Consider the following 20,934-nt stretch of genomic DNA (forward strand, 5'->3'; position numbering starts at 1 on the left):
CTCCCTCATGTGGAACCCTTCCCGCAGGCTCATCCTGACATGACCCTCCAGCATGACAATGCCACCAGCCATACTGCTTGTTCTGTGTGTGACCGGAATGACAGTGTTCTGCCATGGCCAGTGAAGCGCCCGGATCTCAATCCCATTGAGCACGTCTGGGACCTGTTGGATTGGAGGGTGAGGGCTATGTCCATTTCCCCCCAGAAATGTCTGGGAACTTGCAAGAGCCTTGGTGAAAGAGTGGGGTAAAATCTCACAGCCAGAACTGGCAAATCTGGTGCAGTCCATGAGGAGGAGATGCACTGCAGTACTTAATGCAGCTGGTGGCCACACCAGATACTGACTGTTACTTTTGATTTTAACACCCCTTTGTTCAGGGACACATTATTCAATTTCTGTTAGTCACATGTCTGTGGAACTTGTTCAGTTTGTCTCAGTTGTTGAATCTTGTTATGTTCATACAAATATGAACACATCTTAAGTTTGCTGAAAATGAACGCTGTTGACAGTGCGAGGGCGTTTATTTTAGTTTATATATCACCCTAGCCTGATCTGAGTCAGAGATATGACAACCCCCCCCATTCATACAATCACAGATTAGACACGAATTGTTGTTCAATGAAATTCCTATCATTTCTCTTTGTTATATGCGTGGGTGAGATTCAGGTAACTTTGTATCTCTTATGCAGACAACGAGACAATGGTCACTGAAATCACTAGCAAAAATCATTTGGCTGTATACTTATGAGGGGAGTTTGTCAAAATGGAGTTTTCTGAGTGTTTTCGTTTGGGGCGGGCTGGTTCAGTTGTCAGCGGTGCTACATTCAGCTCAATCAGATATCTTTCAGCTATCAGAAACTGGCATCAACAAATCCAGATTAAGATCACCCAAAATATATAATTCATATTTAACATAGTTAAACAGAAGGTCAGACAATCGGCTAAGAGCATATGTTGAGGCAGAGGGAGGGCGATTTATTCCCACTTGTGTAAGTTTGGCATTATTACAATGGCCAACATTTGGGACTAAACGTTCAAATTGCTTAGGGACAGAGGTAGCTAAAGTTATCCTGCCTCTCGCCCCTCCATAAAGGGTTCTCTGAATCCCGTGAAGCATGGGAGTGGGTGGATTTCCGGTTCCTTCTCGCCAGCTGTGATTTTGGGCAGCTCCATGGTAAAAAATGTGACCATTCCTCGTGCAAAAACAAATGTCCTATCCCGGAGTTTGAGTAAATGACATTACTCAGCTTCTCCAAAATGTACTACGTCAGGACATTGATTCTATCACAGTCCATGTGGGTTTTAATGACATTATGAAGGTCAGCTCTGAACAGTTGAAACTGGATTTTAAAGAGCTCAGTGACTCTCTGCTAAACACTAATCAAATACCCATCATATCTGGCCCTCTGCCATCTCTGGATGCTTTAGTAGGATTCTTTCTCTTCACAACTGGCTACGTGATTATTGCAACACAGTGGGTGTAACTTTCAACTTTTTCGATACCTTTTGGAAACTAAATACGTTTAATAAGGTGGGATCCACCCCAATCATTTGCTTTCCTGGATCCTTACACAGCATCATACAGCTGCGTTCAGACAATGATTTATCAATGACCCAAGCCCAGCTCATTTAATCCCTACCATTGTGACGCTGAGTTGTCATAATGCTTCAGCAAATGCACATTATACCAGGGGAGTCGGTAGACACAATGTAAGTAACCTCATGTCTGTCCCTCTAACTGCCCTGAATGCCTCTGCTGGTACTACAACCATTGTAAACAGTAATCATGCGCCTATGAACTGGGGGTATACTGTTAGCACTGAGGCGGTGTGCCCTAGTAGAAAGTCCACTGTGTGCAGCTCACCCTGTACTAAATAACATGAGCATATTTACTTCTGCTAAGCTTCCCAGTAAAGCAACGAAAACAAATAAGCATCCCAGAAGTGCCACAAATAGCCCATGTTAACATATTAATCTTAAACACAGTTCATGAAATCAATGAAGAAATATATATATTTTTAAATTTGACCCCCTTTTCTCCCCAATTTCGTGGTATCCAATTGTTAGTAGTTACTATCTTGTCTCATCGCTACAACTCCCGTACGGGCTCGGGAGAGACTAAGGTTGAAAGCCATGCATCCTCCGAAACACAACCCAACCAAGCTGCACTGCTTCTTAACACAGCGCGCATCCAACCCGGAAGCCAGCCGCAACAATGTGTCGGAGGAAACACCGTGCACCTGGCTAGCGTGCACTGCGCCCGGCCTGCCACAGGAGACGCTAGTGCTTATGGATGCCACCTGTTAGATAAAATAGGGAACGGTTCCGTATTTCACTGAAAGAATAAACGTCTTGTTTTCGAGGTGAGTTTCCGGAATCGACCATATTAATGACCTAAGGATCGTATTTCTGTGTGTTATTATGTTATATGATTTGATAGAGCAGTCTGACTGAGCGATGGTTGGCAGCAGCAGGCTCGTAAGCATTCATTCAAGCAGCACTTTTGTGCGTTTGCCAGCAGCTGTTTATGACTTTAAGCAAAGCAAATCAAATCAAATTTATTTATATAGCCCTTCGTACATCAGCTGATATCTCAAAGTGCTGTACAGAAACCCAGCCTAAAACCCCAAACAGCAAACAATGCAGGTGTAAAAGCACGGCCTAAGCCTATCAACTCCCGAGATTAGGCTGGTGTAACCGACGTGAAATGGCTAGCTAGTTAGAGGGGTGCGTGCTAATAGCGCTTCAAACGTCACTCGCTCTGAGACTTGGAGTGGTTGTTCCCCTTGCTCTGCAAGGGGTAACGCTGCTTCGAGGGCAGCTGTTGTCGTTGTGTTCCTGGTTTGAGCCCAGGAGAGGGATGGAAGCTATACTGTTACACTGGCAATACTAAAGTGCCTATAAGAACATCCAATAGTCAAAAGGTTAATGAAATAGTCCTATAACTACAACCTAAAACTTCTTGGAACTTAAACGTTAGCTTTCTTACATGGCACATATCGCACTTTTACTTTCTTCTCCAACACTTTGTTTTTGCATTATTTAAACCAAATTGAACAATGTTTCATTATTTATTTGAGGCTAAATTGATTTTATTTATGTGTTATAATAAGTGTTCATTCAGTAATGTTGTAATTGTCATTATTACAAATAAATAAATACAAAATCGGCTGACTTAATCGGTATGTGCTATTTTTGGTCCTCCAATAATTGGTATCTGCATTGATAAATCATAATCGGTTGTGTGACAACTGCATATTTTAGTGGCCTTTTTGTTATCACTAGTTGCTGCACCATTCCCCTCCTGTGCTTGGAAAGCAGATAGACTGGGAGTCCTGAGCGTGTTTCTTCCCAGGGCAGCTGGGTCCACACACCTCTGGTTCTCCGTTATACCCTTTTCACACTACTGAGCTGAGCCAAGTTCTCGACCGTGTTGGCTTAGTTACACATCCACCATAGTGTCTAGAATCAAGCTGGAAAAAAATAAACATCTGTAACAGTACTGATGACATGAAAAGGGTAAGGAAACTGAACCAGTATGGTTGGAGTTGGCTTGATGGTGTGAAAGGGTAATGAAACTGAACCAGTATGGTTGGAGTTGGCTTGATGGCATGAAAAGGGTAATGAAACTGAACCAGTATGGTTGGAGTTGGCTTGATGGTGTGAAAAGGGTAATGAAACTGAACCAGTACGGTTGGAGTTGGCTTGAAGGTGTGAAATGGGGAATGAAACTGAACCAGTACGGTTGGAGTTGGCTTGATGGTGTGAAACGGGTAATGAAACTGAACCAGTACGGTTGGAGTTGGCTTGAAGGTGTGAAAAGGGTAATGAAACTGAACCAGTACGGTTGGAGTTGGCTTGATGGTGTGAAAAGGGTAATGAAACAACCAGTACGGTTGGAGTTGGTTTGATGGTGTGAAAAGGGTAATGAAACTGAACCAGTACGGTTGGAGTTGGCTTGATGGTGTGAAAAGGGTAATGAAACTGAACCAGTACGGTTGGAGTTGGCTTGATGGTGTGAAAAGGGTAATGAAACTGAACCAGTACGGTTGGAGTTGGTTTGATGGTGTGAAAAGGATAATGAAACTGAACCAGTATGGGTGGAGTTGTCACTATCATGCCAAGGGTAAAGAAACTGAACCAGTACAGTTGGCATTGAAAAGAAGGGGCCTGCCTCACTTTGTGACTTTTGTACAATTACAATTTTTGTTCAGCATTTCGTTGAACTTGTTTGGCCACATACTTAAAAATAGCACTCTGACGTGTAGAGTCCTGTTGAGGAATGCGAACTGCGACCGTCCAGAGTTCTCTGCGGCAGGGAGGGAGGATGAGGGGGATAGGCTTTCTCATCTGCTCTGCACCATGGTCACATACAAGGCCCCATTTTCCCCTCTTTATGAAACACTCAGCCCACCATTTAGAAGAGCTGCTGTGAAATCTATGCCTATCCTCAGTTCAGCCATGACTAATGGGTGGGCTGATCTAGCCAGCTCTCCCATTTTTCTTACTCTACACTCTCGCCCCCCTTTGAATATCTAGTTTTCTTTCCTCCATCTCTTTCCCTGGGGTGTTATTTCAGTCTTCATGCCTGCTACTCTAAAGAGGCCATGACCACCACAAACACTGTTACACCATCAGAAGCCATCAGAGGAGTTACTTAAGAGGGTTCATCTGCTTGTCTGAGCTGCAGCTGATTCACCATGTCCTTTTTGTTTTGTTTTTACCCATTAGGATGCAGGAGGAGGGTCGGGCCTTTGTCTTGAAGTGTCATCTGTTTTTTGTTTTTGCACAGATTGCTTGTTTAAGTCAGCTAGGTAGACAAAGGTGAAAGTCCTGTGCTCAGGAGTCATAGAACATAAGACATTACATCTAGGCCCGACTCGTTCAGAATAATGAAGGGTAAGGTTCCTTCTCACTTGTGGGGAAGCCAAGGCCTGACCCTGGCTACAACTGAACCATACTTGTCCTGTTATAGGCCCTTGCTACAACTGAACCATACATGTCCTGTTATAGGCTCTGGATACAACTGAACCATACATGTCCTGTTATAGGCCCTGGCTACAACTGAACCATACATGTCCTGTTATAGGCCCTGGCTACAACTGAACCATACATGTCCTGTTATAGGCTCTGGATACAACTGAACCATACATGTCCTGTTATAGGCTCTGGATACAACTGAACCATACATGTCCTGTTATAGGCCCTTGCTACAACTGAACCATACATGTACTGTTATAGGCCAGGCTCTGGCTACAACTGAACCATACATGTCCTGTTATAGGCTCTGGCTACAACTGAACCATACATGTACTGTTATAGGCCAGGCTCTGGCTACAACTGAACCATACATGTCCTGTTATAGGCTCTGGCTACAACTGAACCATACATGTCCTGTTATAGGCTCTGGCTACAACTGAACCATACATGTACTGTTATAGGCCAGGCTCTGGCTACAACTGAACCATACATGTCCTGTTATAGGCCAGGCCCTGGCTACAACTGAACCATACTTGTCCTGTTATAGGCCCTTGCTACAACTGAACCATACATGTCCTGTTATAGGCCCTTGCTACAACTGAACCATACATGTCCTGTTATAGGCCCTTGCTACAACTGAACCATACATGTCCTGTTATAGGCTCTGGCTACAACTGAACCATACATGTCCTGTTATAGGCCCTGGCTACAACTGAACCATACATGTCCTGTTATAGGCCCTTGCTACAACTGAACCATACATGTCCTGTTATAGGCCCTTGCTACAACTGAACCATACATGTCCTGTTATAGGCTCTGGCTACAACTGAACCATACATGTCCTGTTATAGGCCCTGGATACAACTGAACCATACATGTCCTGTTATAGGCCCTGGATACAACTGAACCATACTTGTCCTGTTATAGGCCCTGGATACAACTGAACCACACATGTCCTGTTATAGGCCCTGGATACAACTGAACCACACTTGTCCTGTTATAGGCCCTGGATACAACTGAACCACACTTGTCCTGTTATAGGCCCTGGATACAACTGAACCATACTTGTCCTGTTATAGGCCCTGGATACAACTGAACCATACTTGTCCTGTTATAGGCCCTGGATACAACTGAACCATACTTGTCCTGTTATAGGCCCTGCATACAACTGAACCATACTTGTCCTGTTATAGGCCCTGGATACAACTGAACCATACTTGTCCTGTTATAGGCCCTGGATACAACTGAACCATACTTGTCCTGTTATAGGCCCTGGCTACAACTGAACCATACTTGTCCTGTTATAGGCCCTGGATACAACTGAACCATACTTGTCCCGTTATAGGCCCTGGCTACAACTGCGATCTTTGTGATGTGCGACTGCCCTCTGTGTGAGACATCCTGGATTAAGGAAGATTAGGTTAAATCCCGCTGGTCTGCCGGCCACTTCTGCCCAAACAGGGCCGGACCCAGGCTCTAAGGAGGACCCTTATGTTCACAGCTGGGCGATGATTGGGGGTTAATCATCATGTTGGAGTAATATAATCATATGGGTGACCTTATGTCATGATGAGCTGTAGAGAGAACTGTCTGTCACTGCAACGTTTACATACTTTTCCACATACTAGGTCCATTTGAGTTAAGGTGCTAAATGTCTATACCCTGCCAAGTTGAGTGTCAGTTAGGAATACTGTCAACCAGACACGTTTGCATTGAAGAGCTCCCTGACCCAAGAAGTTCAGGAAATCATCACGACCCACAGATGAAGGGCTTTATGCTACTTCAGTTGCTGTTTTGAGGAGTTGCTGCTGGGTGTTGAATAGAGTCTCAATTCCTGTGTGACGCCCAATGCCTGTGGCTAAGCTGGCCATAGATAATTTGTTTCTAATGTACATCATCCTGAGGTCTTTTTTGAAATCTTGCAGTATGGTAATGAGCTGTTCCAAATGACTGAATAGGCTCTGTCCATTGTTTTGTTGAAGACCAGATAGTCAGATGTTTGACGTCACACCATTGCTATGATTGTGTGTAGTGTAACACTAGCCCTATAATTGAATGTGACTTGGTGTTTTTTTATAGAGTCCAAATCTCCCTAAACACAGTTATAAAACGCGACCCTTTTAAACCTGTCATCAGATCTGCTATTAATCGGTTTAATTACATTATAACCGTTTAAGCTACAAGTGGCACAGAATTAGGATATTTTGTTTGTGATTAGCTGAACCTTGGCCACTGTTGCCTAAGCCAGTTTGAGGCTACTGCTTGCAAGGTTGCTTATTGTGACGGTTTGGCCTTTAGCTGGGTTATAGCCTATAACCTCCAGGTAACATGCTTTGCACCATATATTAGTTCTACTGTAGGCTAGCTACATAGTGCTAGTAGTGAACTGGTTAGAGTATTTGCCCCAGTTGTGGTCTTAGTTTTTGAAATCTATGCTTTCTATTAATGCTTCTCTTCGTTCTCTCTAGGATGGCTTGGACGCGTTGGTGTACGACCTTGACTTTCCAGCCCTGAGAAAAAACAAAAGCATCGACAACTTCTTGAATAGATGTAAGTAGCTAGCCTACACAAGGTTCCTCTCCCGCATATGTCCTCCTCCCTTTGTGCAGAATCTCTGTCACTTACATCATATTTGTAGAACACACGCACACGCACCCGCAGGCAGACTGGAGAGAGTGGAGGCTGTTTTTAGGGTCACCGCCTCGCCTCTATACATTCCATGGCACTATTGTGTCTGCAGCTCAGTCTACTCGGTGTCCTCAACAAAAGGTCTTTAATGAGTGGCTGGTGACCCTCATCGTGTCCCCCTCAGACTGGGGGACCACCATGTCTGTATGACTGGAACTTAGAGGTTGTGGCATTTTAGCACAAGGACTGTCTGCAACTTTGGCATGTCATTAGTTTATGAATATGGTTATATATTGTATGTGACTACAATGGTAGTAAAGCATCTACTATAGATGAGGACAATTCTTCACAAACTGTTCCCCATATTGGAAATAAACGGTCAATACGAGCTACTGTAAAGCCTTGGGGCTACATCTAATCACAGGCTATTTGTTCAGTTAGTCTTGCTGGGTACTTTCAATGTTGGAGAGGCCTTGAAGGACATTATGGCATTGGGCTAGCTGTTTTGTGAAAGGGCCAATGTCATCCCTTCAGGGGGTCTGTGCTCTTTGTACTGCTAGTGCTCTCCTCCTTATACTACTAACCCATGACATGTAGACTAATCATATTCTGTATGAGACCAGTAGCCAATATGTCTAGGCTACACTCAATCACATTAGCCAACATCTCCGCGGACAGTACAAACAAGTGATTTGATTTTCTCCCTCCATATTTTAGTCCAAGCATGTGGGAATAAAATCATGTTTAAAATGCTTGTAAAAAAATGTATTTTTTTATTGCACTTTTTTTTTAATCACTTCTCAATCATTTACTTTACTCGATCATGTATTTTTAGTTATGAAACCCTGAAACCGTAACTGCGGGAAACAACTGCATTCAAAATGGTCTCATTTGAATAGTTCTAGTCCTTGGCCTTATTTTTTTTAGATCAATTGAACTCTGATGCACTGCACTCAGCCCCCGTTTTTTCCCATGCATTCTTGTGCCAGTTGTGAACCATGCAAATAGAAAAACTACCCCTCCTGTTCAGCTATGACCAAATTTGTCTGAATATGATCTTCCCTAGGGCAGGGAGGCCAGAGTTGTTACATCAGATAGGCTCTCAGTACTGTAACACTCTGTAAAGCAGTCAGTGGAGAAATCCCATCAGCTCAAAGACAGAGGTTTCTTTCACTGCTTTGTCTGCCAGAAAAAAACACATCCTGGGATGGTATGAATATCTCTCTCAACTGTATGCAACCCAAATGTAGACAGCATGTCAAGGATCAATCTATCAATCAAATGTATTTATAAAGCCCTTCTTACATCAGCTGATGTCACAAAGTGCTGTACAGAAACCCAGCCTAAAACCCCAAACAGCAAGCAATGCAGATGTAGAAGCACGGTGGCTAGGAAAAACTCCCTAGAAAGGCTCGGAACCTAGGAAGAAACCTAGAGAGTAACCAGGCTATGAGGGGTGGCCAGTCCTCTTCTGGCTGTGCAGGGTGGAGATTATAACAGAACATGGCCAAGATGTTCAAATGTTCATAGATGACCAGCAGGGTCAAATAATAATAATCGCAGTGGTTGTCGAGGGTGCAACAGATCAGCACTTCAGGAGTAAATGTCAGTTGGCTTTTCATAGCTGATCATTCAGAGTATCTCTACCGCTCCTGCTGTCTCTAGAGAGTTGAAAACAGCAGGTCTGGGACAGGTAGCATGTCCGGTGAACAGGTCAGGGTTTCATAGCTGCAGGCAAAACAGTTGAAACTGGAGCAGCAGCACCGTCAGGTGGACTGGGGACAGCAAGGAGTCATCAGGCCAGGTAGTCCTAAGGCATGGATCACTGGTCAAGGTTAACTGGTGTCTATGTAACATCCAAGTTCAATGGTACCTGTACTTCAGATATCTAGTGATGTTGTTATTACAGATTTTCATCTGCTGTTTTATTTTTGTATTCTCTGCCTAATGCGGTGGACAAAGTCCCTTCAGTAATTTACTAATCTACCCTTTTCTAACAAGTTTCCTTTTAATGTCATCTCTCCACTTCTCTTATTTAGATAAGGACACCATCAGTAAGATCCGGGACCTGCGGATGAAAGCAGAGGACTATGAGGTGGTCAAGGTTATCGGGAGGGGGGCGTTTGGAGAAGTGCAGTTGGTGAGGATTGCCATTATGGTTATGCTAAATTGTCCTGCATGAATCACAAACTTTTTTCTGTCTGCTTTTCCTTCATACATCTAGTGCAGACAGATATAGAAGTATAACATTATTATTATATGGCTATAGGTTTGGCTTGACACAAGCCATTCGCCCTAACTAGACTCTCTCCTCTCTCCCAGGTAAGACACAAAGCCACGATGAAGGTGTATGCCATGAAGCTGCTTAGCAAGTTTGAGATGATAAAGAGGTCGGACTCTGCTTTCTTCTGGGAGGAGAGGGACATCATGGCCTTTGCCAACAGCGCCCTGGTGGTGCAGGTATGGAACGCATAGTTGTTTATAGCGACACCTTAGTTTCGTTCTCAACTTTGCCTACTAGGAATAATCTGTAAGGAAGCACAGTGATTGAGATTCAGGCAATTGTAATGCAATTTTATTTATTTTTTTGCTTTCCTCTTCATTCCTCATGATGTTTGGTCACTAACCCCCCCACAGCTGTTTTATGCGTTCCAGGACGACCGTTACCTCTACATGGTGATGGAGTACATGCCCGGCGGAGACCTGGTCAACTTAATGAGCAACTATGACGTCCCCGAGAAGTGGGCCCGCTTTTACACCGCCGAGGTGGTGCTGGCTCTGGACGGGATCCACGCCATGGGATTCATACACAGGTACTACTGTTGCCGTTACTGGTACTGGACTCCTTCTCTTCTATTGTAAAGGTGGCTCTAGTGTGTCTCTACTTCCTCTTTTCTGTAGTGGCAGTTTTCTCCACCCGTCTAAAGCCTCCTTGACAGGAACTTAAATCACCTGTTTAATGTACTGTAGTTGGTTTGAGAATGCTTTGCTTGTATAATCAGGTTTTAGGTTCAAGAACTGCTGGTTTGTTATTTTAGCAATAAGGCCTGAAGGGTTGCGGAGTGCCAACAGCCCTTAGCCGTGGTATATTGGCCATGTACCACAAAGCCCAAAGGTGCCTTATTGCTATTGTAAGCTGATTACCAATGTAATTGGAGCAGTAAAAATAAATGCTTTGTTACATACCCGTGGTATACGGTCTGATATACCACGGCTGTCAGCCAATCAGTATTCAGGGCTCAAACCACCCATTTTACAAATTACTTTATAAAATGGCATCGTTGAATACTCCATCTGATTGGCTTGAAGGGCATTCTAGGGCATGCATTATTTCATTATAACGCACAGTATATTTGCACGGTAGAATTCAATGGCTATAGTTAATTCTTACATGTTCTGTGTTTGAGCTGCTGTTGAAAGCAAAATCGAATTGAAAACATTATTGCCGTTGTTGAATTCTATTTTATAATGGCAAGCTAGGACTGATGCCTTGGTTTGTTAAACTAGCAAGTCTGTTTTTTTGGTTACCAAGGCAACTACGGTCACTCTTGTCAACTTGCTAGCTACTTCAGTGGATGTTGGACACATTTCTAGTGGCAAATGAACAAATTTCTACCGGCAAATGTGTTAAATTATCGCCATGGTATTAAAGGGACAATCAACTTAAGGCTTTATGCGTTCTCTTCAAACTAATGCAACTCCATTGAAGGTCAGTTCCACTCCGCTAGCGCGTCGTGGAAGACATCTCCCACGTCATTCATTATAATCCAGAGAACGCATAGCCTCTTGTTGATTATCCCTTAAGTGTCTTTTTCTGTCTTTCAGGGACGTGAAGCCTGATAACATGTTGCTAGACAAAGCAGGCCACTTGAAGTTGGCAGACTTTGGGACCTGTATGAAAATGAACAAGGTAGCTATCGCACTAGCCTTCCAACGCACCGTGACTGATAATGAGAAGTTAGTTGACACTATCACCCTGTAGAGTAGACTGTTGTTTAAGAGTTTAAACTGTTTGCTGCTTCCAAATGCTCTATTTAATTCATCTTAGTGATGGTTTATCAATATTTCCAACTTTTAACGCATTTACTTAGCATTCTTCATCTTACACACAGTGCCTTCAGAAAGTATTCATACCCCTGGACTTGTTGTAACAGCCTGAATTAAAAATGATTTTTTTCCCTTCACCCATCTACACACAATGACCCATAATGACAGTGAAAACATGTTCATGAAAATGAAATGTGTCTATCTAATTTACATAAATATTCACAGACCTTTGTATGACACTCCAAATTGAGATCAACTGTATCACATTTCCTTTGATCATTGTTGATCACTACAATTTGTCCACCTGTTGCCTATTCAATTGGTTGGACATGATTTAGATAGACAGGTGTGTTTCTAAGGTCCCAGTTGACAGTGCATGTCAAAGCAAAAACATTACCATGACGTCCAATGAACTGTCCGTAGATCTCAGATTGCCTCATCACTATTCTTATATCTGGGGAAGGTTATAAAACTATTTCTAGAGTGTTGAAAGTTTCTAAGGGCACAATGGTCTCCATCATTGGGGAAATTGAAAAAATTATGGAGACTCTGCCTAGAGCTGGCCATCCAACCAAACTGAGCAACCAGGCAAGAATGACCTTGGTCAGGGTGGTGACCAAGAACCCATTGACCAATCTGACAGAACTAAAGAGTTCCTTGGCTGAGATGGGAGAACCTGCCAGAAGGACAAAAGTCTCTGCAGCACTTCACCAATCTGGGCTTTATGGGAGAGTGGCCAGACGGAAGCTGCTCCTGAGAAAAAGGCACGTAAAAGACACTTAGATCATAAGGCAAAATATTCTGTGCTCTGATGATGCAAAAAAATGTACTCTTTGGCTTGAATGGAAACCGCTTTGTCTGGTGAAAACCAGGCATACCTCATCACCCGTCTAACACCATCCCTACCGTGGAGCATGGTGGTGGCAGCCACTGGTTAGGATAGAGAGAACAATGAATGGTGCCAAATACAGGCAAATCCTTGAACCTGCTTTAGGGTGCAGTTGACCTTAGACTGGGTTGTAGATTTCTTTTCCAACAGGACAATGACACCGAGCATACAGCCAGTGCAACTCTGTACTGGCTTAAGAACAGGAATATGAACGTCCTTGAGTCTAGCTAAAGCCCAGACTTAAATTTAATTTGAAAATCTGGAAAGACTTGAAGATTGCTGTTCCTGCCGCACCCTATTGAACTTAACTGAGCTTGAGAAAATCTGCAAGGAAGAATATCTCCATCCAGATGTGCAAAGCTGATGTAGAGAGATACCCAAGATGACTTGAAGCTTTAATCGGCCCCAAATGTACTTCCTACATAGTATTGACAAAGAGTTGTGAATAAATGAGATTTCTGTAAAAAAGAACATTTTTTTTCACTTTCTTATTATGGGGTATTGTGTTTAGATGGGTGAGAGAAATCAATTTTATCAATTTTGAATTCTGGCAGTAATTACAACAATGTGGAATAAGTCAAGGGGTATGAATACTTTCTGAAGGCACTGTATCAGCACTTAGGCCTACAATTTGTTTGTTTTCTTGAACTATGAATGCTTATGTATTTTAGAGCGTATACGCTTTGAACAATGTGACACAGCAGTGTTTATAAATATAGTAGTTTAAGATTAATGCTCTTTCAGGACGGTATGGTCCGATGCGACACAGCAGTGGGAACACCAGACTACATTTCGCCAGAGGTACTAAAATCCCAGGGAGGAGATGGATATTATGGCCGGGAGTGTGACTGGTGGTCCGTGGGAGTCTTCCTATATGAGATGCTTGTCGGTGAGTGCAATAAGAGACCTTTTCTCACGCTGTTACGATCAGAAATAAACTGGTCGTACAATTTTAACCCCTATTGTAGTTCTGAAGCAGAGTATTCCCATTCATTTACAGGCAGCAAAAATACCATTGAGGATAGTCTTCTATATTCCCTCTCTTATTTGACTCTGGTAGTACATAACATCTTCCCCTTGTTTTGTCATATTGTGTAATCATCATGCCATGAATCCATACTATGCAAAGATGAAGTTGGAAAGGATACTATCTTGTTGCTCCTTTACTGCATACACAGTATCTTGTTTCAGACATTGGCCACTTGTAGCGAATCGTGTTTACTTATTTTTTTTTTAATCCTGTCCCCACAGGAGGCCTTTTGCCTCTTGATAGGCCGTCATTGTAAATAAGAATTTGTTTTTAGTTGACTTGCGTGGTTAAATAAAAATAAAATAAAGACAAAAAAAGTTTGGAAATTATTTTTAGCAGTTAGGATGGCAACAAATGATTCTAATGGGCTTCCTCCATTCTGATTGTTTTATACTCAACCGAACTAGGACAAAACTGGCAGTTGTCCAATTTGTAGAACTTTTAATTTATTTAACACTATCGAATACCTTTTTATAGACTGTATTGTAAAAATCCATACCAGTATACCTTAATATATCGCCCAGCCCTACATTGCCTCAACCTAAAGGAAGAGGCTAGGTATAGGTATCAAACTTTGTTCAAGACTAGGGTAATGGTTAAGGGTTTACGTTTAGGCTAAGCAAACCCCCATTGAGAACCATTGAAAATATGTAGTCTTGGCTGGGTTCACGAGCTAACCTCACTGCCTGTGGTTTTGTGTGTCTGTAGGTGACACACCGTTCTACGCTGACTCGTTGGTGGGGACGTACAGTAAGATCATGAACCACAAGAACGCACTGACCTTCCCTGAAGACAGCGACATCTCCAAGGATGCCAAGAACCTCATTTGTGCCTTCCTGACTGACAGGTGAGGATGATGATGACTTTATTTTTATGCGCGGTTATGAAATAAAAACTGGTGGTGCAGAAAGCCCTGATTTTTATACTGTTTTGTTTAGAGAAATCATTCATGTTTTACCAATGATTTCCCTAGTTGACAAGTAGATGGAAACGGACTAGTGTCATGAACTCATTGACTTGATTAGACTTAGTAATCAGTCAGACATCAAGCTGTGTTCTTTTGAAGAGCTATCAATCACATCTAAAGCTTTCACTTCCTGTGTTCAGAGTTCGTTTCAAAGCCATAGACTCTGTATAACAATGGACATTATCAGTGGATTGCAGAATGATTAAACGGTACCTTGTTCTGATTCCCTGTTCCTAGGGAGGTGCGACTGGGCCGTAACGGGGTGGATGAGATCAAGAGGCATCCTTTCTTCAAGAACGACCAGTGGACATGGGAGAACATCCGAGAGAGTGAGTTGTGTTCAGGTCAACCAGCAGCGCTTTCATGATTCCTATGTGTTTGTAACCCCCCCGCACTGCTCTGTTGGCAAACTGCTTTTAGTGTTAATACATGTTTTCCCATTGACCTACTTCGGACAGTCTCAGGAAGTTCCAGAATAAGATCCATTCAGTAACCCATGGCCACACACTGAGTGATTGCAACGATTCCGCTTTTAGTGGTGTTATCAGTTTGAAACCAATTTGAACCTGGATGGTTTATTTTTGAGGGTGAGAACAGGAGGAAAGCAGTACTGGGTCATGTCCAGTAGTTGCAAAGCTTTTTGCTGCGGTGTACCCTACTGAACAGCACCTTGGCGTGAGTGTTGATGTGTTCTCCGGCTGCAGCAGAGAGAGTAGAGGCGGGGGGCTAAATGTAAATCCACTGGCTATTGCAGCTCTTTACTGGGTTTATATTAAATACGCTGGAGGTCTGCAGTCATCACTTTGGCTAAATGTAAATCCACTGGCTATTGCAGCTCTTTACTGGGTTTATATTAAATACGCTGGAGGTCTGCAGTCATCACTTTGGCCTGGCCACACCACCCCTAGCCCTGTTCTGGCATGCCCTGCCATGCCACCAGCACTGGCTGTCCTTGCTGCTCCTTTAGATACTCCCCTAGATGATTAGCTGGGAGACTAATGGGAACCCTATTCCCTACACTTCATAGGGAAAAGGTGCAAAGTAGTACACCTCAGGCATATATTATTATTATTATTATTATAGGGAATAGGATGCTGTTTCTGAGGCATAAAAAGCACCTGAATATCTACTGTGTCAACTCACTGTATCAACTGTCGGACTGAATGCTTTGTGTTTATAGTTGATGCATTTTTATCTCTAAGTAGTCTAGATTGACAAGAGACAGTTTAAGAGGGGAGAGAAAGACTGACATATTTGACAGCAGAACTTTGCCATAAGCAGAGATGAGTTAGTCTGCTGCCAGGTCTAGAGGAGAAGGAGGGGGCTATATACAGGGGGTACCGGTACAATGTCTATGTGGGGGGGTACAGGTTAGAGGTAATTTGTACATGTAGGTAGGGGTGAAGTGACTATGCATAGATAAACAGAGCGTAGCAGCAGTGTACAAAACAAATGCAGGGGTCAATATAAATAGTCCGGTAGCCACTTGATTAATTGTTCAACAGTCTTATGGCTTGGAAGCTGTTAAAAAGCCTTTGTCTTGCTCACATTGAGGGAGAGGCTGTTGGTCCACATGGTCCACACACACCTGAACAGTCTTGAAGACTGCAAGGCAGCGCCTTTCCCCTTCAGGAGGCTGAGAAGATTTGGCATGGGCCGTCAGATCCTCAAAAAGTTACACAACTGCACCATCGAGAGCATCTTGATTGGCTGGATCACCGCTTGGTATGGCAATTGTACCGCCCTTGACCTCAAAGTGCTATAAAGGGGGGTGCGGACAGCCCAGTACCTCACCTAGGCCGAGCTCCCTGCCATCCAGGACCTCTATATCAGGCATTGTCAGAGGAAGGCCTGAAAAATTGCCTAAGACTCCAGCCACCCAACCCAATCACTGTAACAAAGCATCGGCTCCAAGACAGCTTTAACCCCCAGACTGCTAAATAATAATTAATGGTACCCAAACTATCTGCACTGACTATCTTGCACTGACCCTACGCATAGTCACTAGACATTATACACACACTCACACTACACTTACACTCACTCGCACTACACTTACACTCACCCGCACTACACTTACACTCACCCGCACTACACTTGCACTCACCCGCACTACACTTGCACTCACCCGCACTACACTTGCACTCACCCGCACTACACTTGCAATCACCCGCACTACACTTGCACTCACCCGCACTACACTTGCACTCACCCGCACTACACTTGCACTCACCCGCACTACACTTGCACTCACCCGCACTACACTTGCACTCACCCGCACTACACTTGCACTCACCCGCACTACACTTGCACTCACCCGCACTACACTTGCACTCACCCGCACTACACTTGCACTCACTCACCCGCACTACACTTGCACTCACCCGCACTACACTTGCACTCACCCGCACTACACTTGCACTCACCCGCACTACACTTGCACTCACCCGCACTACACTTGCACTCACCCGCACTACACTTGCACTCACCCGCACTACACTTGCACTCACCCGCACTACACTTGCACTCACCCGCACTACACTTGCACTCACCCGCACTACACTTGCACTCACCCGCACTACACTTGCACTCACCCGCACTACACTTGCACTCACCCGCACTACACTTGCACTCACCCGCACTACACTTGCACTCACCCGCACTACACTTGCACTCACCCGCACTACACTTACACTCACTCGCACTACTCCCTCACACTACTCCCTCACACTACACGTTCACTCACACTACACGTTCACTCACACTACACGTTCACTCACACTACACGTTCACTCACACTACTCACTCACTCACTCACTATACACGTTCACTCACTCACTCACTCACTCTACATGTTCACTCACTCACACTACACGTTCACTCACTCACTCACTCACTCTACACGTTCACTCACTCACTCTACACGTTCACTCACTCACTCTACACGTTCACTCACTCACACTACACGTTCACTCACTCACTCACACTACACGTTCACTCACACTACACGTTCACTCACACTACACGTTCACTCACTCACTCACTCACTATACACGTTCACTCACTCACTCACTCTACATGTTCACTCACTCACACTACACGTTCACTCACTCACTCACTCACTCTACACGTTCACTCACTCACACTACACGTTCACTCACACTACACGTTCACTCACACTACACGTTCACTCACACTACACGTTCACTCACTCACTCACACTACACGTTCACTCACTCACACTACACGTTCACTCACTCACACTACACGTTCACTCACTCACACTACACGTTCACTCACTCACACTACACGTTCACTCACTCACTCACACTACACGTTCACTCACTCACTCACACTACACGTTCACTTAGTCACTCACTCACTCTACACGTTCACTTAGTCACTCACTCACTCTACACGTTCACTTAGTCACTCACTCACTCTACACGTTTACTCACTCACTCTACACGTTCACTCACTCACTCACTCTACACGTTCACTCACACTCACTCACTCACTCACTCACTCACTCACTCACTCACTCACTCTACACGTTCACTCACTCACTCACTCACACTACACGTTCACTCACTCACACTACACGTTCACTCACTCACTCACTCACACTACACGTTCACTCACTCACTCACTCTACACGTTCACTCACTCACTCACTCTACACGTTCACTCACTCACTCACTCTACACGTTCACTCACTCACTCTACACGTTCACTCACTCACACTACACGTTCACTCACTCACTCACACTACACGTTCACTCACTCACTCACACTACACGTTCACTCACACTACACGTTCACTCACACTACACGTTCACTCACACTACACGTTCACTCACTCACTCACACTACACGTTCACTCACTCACTCACTCTACACGTTCACTCACTTACACGTTCACTCACTCACTCACTCTACACGTTCACTCACTCACTCACTCACTCTACACGTTCACTTAGTCACTCACTCACTCTACACGTTTACTCACTCACTCTACACGTTTACTCACTCACTCTACACGTTTACTCACTCACTCTACACGTTTACTCACTCACTCTACACGTTTACTCACTCACTCTACACGTTTACTCACTCACTCTACACGTTTACTCACTCACTCTACACGTTCACTCACTCACTCTACACGTTCACTCACTCACTCTACACGTTCACTCACTTACACGTTCACTCACTCACTCACTCTACACGTTCACTTAGTCACTCACTCACTCTACACGTTTACTCACTCACTCTACACGTTTACTCACTCACTCTACACGTTTATTCACTCACTCTACACGTTCACTCACTCACTCTACACGTTCACTCACTCACACATTCACTCACTCCACACTACACACTCACTCATTCACTCACTCCACACGTTCACTCACTCCACACGTTCACTCACTCCACACTACACGTTCACTCACTCCACACTACACGTTCACTCACTCACTCACTCCACACTACACGTTCACTCACTCACTCACTCCACACTACACGTTCACTCACTCACTCACTCCACACTACACGTTCACTCACTCACTCACTCACTCACTCACTTCACACTACACGTTCACTCACTCACTCACTCCACACTACACGTTCACTCACTCACTCACTCCACACTACACGTTCACTCACTCACTCACTCCACACTACACGTTCACTCACTCACTCACTCCACACTACACGTTCACTCACTCACTCACTCCACACTACACGTTCACTCACTCACTCACTCCACACTACACGTTCACTCACTCACTCACTCCACACTACACGTTCACTCACTCACTCACTCCACACTACACGTTCACTGGTACTCCCTGTATATAGCTCGACACATTGATCTGGTACTCCCTCTATATACAGTGGGGCAAAAAAGTATTTAGTCAGCCACCAATTGTGCAAGTTCACTCACTCCACTCTACACGTTCACTCACTCACTCCACACTACACTACACGTTCACTCACTCCACACTACTCACTCACTCACTCACTCACTCACTCACTCACACTTCATTCACTGGTACTCCCTGTATATAGCTCGACACATTGATCTGGTACTCCCTCTATATACAGTGGGGCAAAAAAGTATTTAGTCAGCCACCAATTGTGCAAGTTCTTCCACTTAAAAAGATGAGAGGCCTGTAATTTTCATCATAGGTACACTTCTACTATGACAGACGAAATGAGAAAAAAAATCCAGAAAATCACATTGTAGGATTTTGAATGAATTTATTTGCAAATTATGGTGGAAAATACGTATTTGGTCACCTACAAACAAGCAAGATTTCTGGCTCTCACAGACCTGTAACTTCTTCTTTAAGAGGCTTCTCTGTCCTCCACTCGTTACCTGTATTAATGGCACCTGTTTGAACTTGTTATCCGTATAAAAGACACCTGTCCACAACCTCAAACAGTCACACTCCAAACTCCACTATGGCCAAGACCAAAGAGCTGTCAAAGGACACCAGAAACAAAATTGTAGACATGCACCAGGCTGGGAAGACTGAATCTGCAATAGGTAAGCAGCTTGGTTTGAAGAAATCAACTGTGGGAGCAATTATTAGGAAATAGAAGACATACAAGACCACTGATAATCTCCCTCAATCTGGGGCTCCACGCTAGATCTCACCCCGTGGGGTTAAAATGATCACAAGAACGGTGAGCAAAAATCCCAGAACCATACGGGGGGACCTAGTGAATGACCTGCAGAGAGCGGGGACCGAAGTAACAAAGCCTACCATCAGTAACACACTACGCCGCCAGGGACTCAAATCCTGCAGTGCCAGACGTGTCCCCCTGCTTAAGCCAGTACATGTCCAGGCCCGTCTGAAGTTTTCTAGAGAGCATTTGGATGATCCAGAAGAAGATTGGGAGAATGTCATATGGTCAGATGAAACCAAAATATAACTTTTTGGTAAAAACTCAACTCGTCGTGTTTGGAGGACAAAGAATGCTGAGTTTCATCCAAAGAACGCCATACCTACTGTGAAGCATGGGGGTGGAAACATCATGCTTTGGGGCTGTTTTTCTGCAAAGGGACCAGGACGACTGTAAAGGAAAGAATGAATGGGGCCATGTATCGTGAGGTTTTGAGTGAACCTCCTTCCATCAGCAAGGGCATTGAAGATGAAACGAGGCTGGGTCTTTCAGCATGACATTGATCCCGAACACACCGCCCGGGAAATGGAGTGGCTTCGTAAGAAGCATTTCAAGGTCCTGGAGTGGCCTAGCCAGTCTCCAGATCTCAACCCCATAGAAAATCTTTGGAAGGAGTTGAAAGTCCGTGTTGCACAGCAACAGCCCCAAAACATCACTGCTCTAGAGGAGATCTGCATGGAGGAATGGGCCAAAATACCA

General features: G+C 44.2%; 1 protein-coding gene across 2 annotated transcripts in view; it reads left to right on the forward strand.

Moving 5' to 3' along the window:
* LOC118401943 (rho-associated protein kinase 1-like) overlaps window positions 1-20,934 on the forward strand; it is a 70,566-nt gene that overhangs the window by 24,024 nt on the left and 25,608 nt on the right. For both annotated transcript variants that reach the window (XM_035799649.2, XM_035799650.2), the window contains exons 2-9: window positions 7,449-7,530; window positions 9,648-9,748; window positions 9,931-10,068; window positions 10,246-10,421; window positions 11,434-11,518; window positions 13,289-13,433; window positions 14,283-14,421; window positions 14,779-14,870. In XM_035799649.2, the coding sequence (XP_035655542.1) occupies window positions 7,449-7,530; window positions 9,648-9,748; window positions 9,931-10,068; window positions 10,246-10,421; window positions 11,434-11,518; window positions 13,289-13,433; window positions 14,283-14,421; window positions 14,779-14,870 (958 nt within the window). The remainder of the gene's footprint in view (window positions 1-7,448; window positions 7,531-9,647; window positions 9,749-9,930; window positions 10,069-10,245; window positions 10,422-11,433; window positions 11,519-13,288; window positions 13,434-14,282; window positions 14,422-14,778; window positions 14,871-20,934) is intronic.

This window comes from Oncorhynchus keta, chromosome 23 (genome assembly GCF_023373465.1).
Source record: "Oncorhynchus keta strain PuntledgeMale-10-30-2019 chromosome 23, Oket_V2, whole genome shotgun sequence".
In the NCBI taxonomy this organism is placed as follows: domain Eukaryota; kingdom Metazoa; phylum Chordata; class Actinopteri; order Salmoniformes; family Salmonidae; genus Oncorhynchus; species Oncorhynchus keta.